Genomic DNA, 5,057 nt, shown 5'->3' with positions numbered 1-5,057 from the left:
AACTAATTTTCCTACCCATTTGCATTGTACAAAAATGTCTTTTTTCTGCACCATCATTTTACAATTAATGAATTCTGCCTTTTATTAATTGTGTAATTTGGAGAAGGTAGCTGAACTTTTCTGTGCTTCAGTTTTTTTGTCTATAGAGTAAGACCAATAATGTCTGCCACATAATGCTATGGGAACAATGTACTTATATGAAACGCTTCATGCCTGTCATGAGTTAAATTTCCAATCAAATAAAGTTGCTAATTGTGATGTGGTTGTTTTGTTAAAATCCTAGTTAATTTCCCAGGTGAAAGATGTATCTCTCAGTGTTGTGTTGTAATTATTCAATTATAATAATTGTATTTTTGCTTTATTTAATAGCTATTTGCATTTCTTCTTTGTAAATAGTTCTTGGTCCATTATTTCATGGCCTCAACAACTTTTATAGTGTTTTATATGTAATCTTAATGTAAGAAAGCCATTAACTTATTTAAATTTAAATTCAGTTAGCCAACATATAATTCATCATTAGTGTCAGATGTAGTGTTCAATAATTCATCACTGGCGTATACCACCCAGTTCTCATCACATCACATGCTCTCCTTAATGTCTATCACTCAATTACTCCATTAACTTGTGTGAGATCTCCTTCAAACATTTCCTCAGTTTGTAGTTTATCTTTTAATTTTATTCATGATATCATCTCACCGAAGCCTTTCAATTAATGTTGTAAATTCTACATGTTTTCCTTCATGGTTTCTTAGACAGATTTTGTATCAACTGATCCTATCCAGATAGCACTAGAATTTTAACTTATTTTTCCTGTTTTTATTGTTTTACTTTCAGTACTTTACTCTTTAATCCAAATAGAATAATAGTCTATTAAACACTAAGGCTTTATTTTTAAAAGAAGAAAATTTATTGCTTTTAAGAGGTCTAATTAAGTTTGGTGCCTGAAAGCAGTTTCATATTTTTCAAGCATATGTTATAATTGAATATGTAGTATTTTGAATGGTTAGTGGTGCTGGTTTATACATGGTAATAGTGCTAACAGTATACACAGTCATTTTGTAACAATATGTGTACAGCCATTTAGTAAAATCCACACAAATTCCAATATCCTCATAGCAGAGCTAGCCAGGAAGGCTTTAACAATGTCATAATCTATAAGTGGCACTGGAAAGAAGAGATTTGGGAAAAAGTGAAGTGGATTGAAATTACAACCAAGTAATAAGAATTAATATATTCTATTTAGTATTAATTAGAATGACTTAGATAGCAAAAAAGCTAGAAATATCCAATCTGGTTATAAGCTGAGCTTTATTTAAAACTCGACTCTTTTACAAGACTCGATGATACAAACCCAAAGGTTGTTCTTTTTATTTGTGCAAACAGGTAAACAGGCATAAATCTCAATGGGAAAGGAAAACCAAACCTTTGCGACTGAATTTATTTTCCTGGGCCTTTCACAAGACTTGCAGACCCAGATCCTGCTGTTTGTTCTTTTTCTCATCATTTATCTTTTGACTGTGCTTGGGAACCTGCTCATCATCATTCTCATCTTCATGGACTCTCGACTTCACACTCCCATGTATTTTTTTCTTAGAAACCTCTCTTTCGCAGATCTCTGTTTCTCTACTAGCATCGTCCCTCAAGTGTTGGCCCATTTCCTGGTAAAGAGGAAAACAATTTCTTTTCTTGGGTGTATGACCCAGATTGTTGTCTTCCTTTTGGCTGGATGTACAGAGTGTGCACTGCTGGCAGTGATGTCTTATGACCGGTACGTGGCTGTCTGCAAGCCCCTGCACTACTCTACCATCATGACCCAACAGGTGTGTCTCCAGTTGGCCATAGGATCCTGGGTCAGTGGAGCACTCGTGTCTCTGGTGGATACCACCTTTACTTTCCAACTACCCTATCAAGGACAGAACATTATTAATCACTACTTTTGTGAACTTCCTGCCCTTCTGAAGGTGGCTTCAGCAGATACTTACAACACAGAAATGGCCATCTTTGCAATGGGTGTGGTTATGCTCTTAGTTCCTGTGTGCCTGATTCTGGTCTCCTACTGGAATATTATCTCCACTGTGATCCAGATGCAGTCTGGGGAAGGGAGGCTAAAGGCCTTCTCTACCTGTGGCTCCCATCTCATTGTTGTTGTCCTCTTCTATGGCTCAGGAATATTCGACTACATGAGGCCAAACTCCAAGACCACAAAAGAGCAGGATAAAATGGTATCTGTGTTCTATACAGTGGTGACTCCAATGTTGAACCCCATAATATATAGCCTGAGAAACAAGGATGTTAAAGGGGTGCTCAGAAAACTAGCTGGAAGAAAGCCCTTTTCTCAGAGGCAGTGATCTCTGGGTTTAACTTTTAATTTAGTTTAGTTTAGTTTTAGTTTTAGTTTTAGTTTTAGTTGTTTTAGCTTTTAGGAGAGAGCGCATGCACATGAGGGGACACAGAGGGAGAGAGGGAATCCTAAGCAGGCTCCACGCCCAGCCCAGAACTGATTCAGGGCTCCAACTTACGACCCTGAAATCAGGGCCTAGCCTAAATCAAGAGTTGGATGCTCAACTGATGAACCACCCAGACACTTCTCTGGGTCTTGCTTTTAGAACAATGGTAACATGCTTAAAGGGGGTACAGTATTTTAGTAGACAGTTATGAATTGGGTTAAGAAGCATAAAAGTAAAGGACATGTTCTAAAAACCATGAATCCTCACATGAGCTAGGACACAGAGGAGAAATAAAAGGATGCAAAATTAGGTTTTCTTGATCATGTAGTACATCAAATGCCATTTTAGAGTTTGTGGTTAATTCAGCTAATGCAGATATATTTTAAGCATGATCACAACTGAATCTAAGGTTCAAACTGGATTATTTTGAAATAACATCAATATGAGTTGCTTACATGATTCTAACATCAAAGACATTTCAGGTCTAGATGTCCTACTCATACAGATATAGGAGTAGGCTCTGATAGAAACAATGTATGTGGAAGAGTCTTTAATACTGAGATCGTTCATGGCTCAGAACATTTCAGCTTGTAAAATGGTACCAAAAGCAAAATATTTCCAAGTTCATGATGTGCTCTCCTGAAAGCTTCCAAAAAATGAGTTTTTTATCTTATTATCTCAAATTTCAAGTAAACATAGAGTATCAAAGTAAAAAGGAACTTAACAGTCATTTAATTGAAACATAGATCTAAGGCTTTAACCACTCCATTTTTTTTCTATTGAGTAATTATCAAGCATTTACCTAAAGAAGACTATATGCCTCCCAACTCTCTTGAATCACCACCTTTCATTTATACAGTTGACCCTTGAACAACATGTGCCAACCTCCACATATTAGAAAATCCATATATAACTTTGAACTCCTTCAAAACTATCTTCTAGTAGCCCTCTGTTGGCAGGAACCTTCCCAATAACACAAACAATCGATTAATGCATATTTTGTACATTATATGTATCATATACTGTATTCTTACAATAGAGTAAGCTAGAAAAGAAAATTTTATTAAGAAAATCACAAAAGAAAATACATTTACAGGACCATACTATGTTGAAAAAAATCCACATGTAAATGCACTCATGCAATTAAAATCTACATTGTTCAAGGGTCAACTATAGATAGTTCTTTGCTATTACAATGATCTTCCTTATGATAAGTCAAAATCAATGTTCCTGTATTGATTTATCCACTTTATCCAGTTTTAGTTTTAGAACAATTTTCATTTTCCTATACCACAGCCCACTGAAGAAATTTTCCATATTGGCCAAAATTCAATTCTCACAGCCAACCATCTACTTGTTTCTTTAAAGTTGCTTTATCTAACATGTTTTGGCACCCTGTATTCATACTGGTCATCCTTATTTGAACAACCCCACTTTATCCAATGAATACCTCTTCCAAAAGCAAAAGAAAAATTAGAAATTTAGAAATGCAGTTTACTAATCTGAGGCTGATCTCTCCATAGGCTTAGATGCCTGTAACCACATCTCACTATGACTCAACTTCTCAAGAATGGCCGATTCTGGAGTCCACTTCAGGTTTCATAGATCCTTAATCAAAACAATCTAGTTGACAGCTTATTTTACCCAAACTTGAAATCAAGCACTTGTTTAGAGGAGATTTAAAGATAACCATCCTACAGTTGCCATGGATATGAGTCAGGAACTACTGACTCTGCTATAGACCTCCCCAGTGAAGTAATATCTATTAGGTAAATTTCTTCTTTCTTTCACTCATGCATCCATGCTATCATTTTAAAACTATTTATTGGGTACTTATTTCATTTTATCTGATCTGACTCTAATAGTATTCAATATACCCAGAGCAATGACTAATACATAATGTGTTTCAATACACAATTTTGCATTTGTTACTATTTTTTAAAGATTATATTTATTTACTCGAGAGAGTGAGAGAGAGAGAAGGAGCAGGGGGAAGGTGCAGAAGGAGAGGAATAAGCAGATTCCTCACTTAGTCAGGAGCCTAATTAAGGGCTTTATGCCAGGACCCAGGGGTCATGACCTGAGCCTAAGGAGGACACTTAGCCAACTGTTCCATCCAGGTCCCCTTGATGCTGTCCTTTTAAATTGCTGGAGTTGCACTACAATAGACAAACTCTAATCTGGGGTGTGAGGATCAGAGAAAACTCACATATAAACATGTGCTAATTGAAATGATATAGACAAGGACAAAACACTAATAGGTGAAGTTGGTGATTTGGCTGCCCATGATGATCTAAATGAGATCTATTTCACTAATGGGAGGAAAAATAAGGAAATGTAAACAGAAAATTTCGACACTAATTTAGAGAAGTCTTGTCATGAAGAAGAAAGAAGATATGGATGAGAAAGTGGGATAGTGAACTTTATAAAAAATTCTACATTCCTAGGTCACTTCCCTCTTTACTTTGAAGACTTTAACCCCTGGGTAACTGCCCACACTACTTTCCACAACACACTACTCCTGTTATAGATCTTAGGTTTTCTAATTTTCACGTAAAATGAAATATTAAACTATTTTGCATTCCCAGAATTCCTCCCACGATCTCAGCC

At 36.0% G+C, this 5,057-nt stretch overlaps 1 protein-coding gene across 1 annotated transcript; it reads left to right on the top strand.

Moving 5' to 3' along the window:
• Positions 1 to 1,382: 1,382 nt before the first annotated feature.
• Positions 1,383 to 2,348, top strand: LOC129505044 (olfactory receptor 2D3-like). The gene has a single exon (XM_055317972.1). The coding sequence runs from the start codon at positions 1,404 to 1,406 to the stop codon at positions 2,346 to 2,348; it is 945 nt and encodes a 314-aa protein (XP_055173947.1). The 5' UTR covers positions 1,383 to 1,403.
• Positions 2,349 to 5,057: the final 2,709 nt, after the last annotated feature.

This window comes from Nyctereutes procyonoides, unplaced genomic scaffold, assembly GCF_905146905.1.
Source record: "Nyctereutes procyonoides isolate TBG_1078 unplaced genomic scaffold, NYPRO_anot_genome, whole genome shotgun sequence".
Taxonomy (NCBI): domain Eukaryota; kingdom Metazoa; phylum Chordata; class Mammalia; order Carnivora; family Canidae; genus Nyctereutes; species Nyctereutes procyonoides.
This window is presented reverse-complemented; position numbering and strand designations above follow the sequence as displayed.

Bases quoted from the DNA above. Each gene is read 5' to 3' on its own strand.
- LOC129505044 (XM_055317972.1), top strand. From the start codon at position 1,404: ATGGGAAAGGAAAACCAAACCTTTGCGACTGAATTTATTTTCCTGGGC.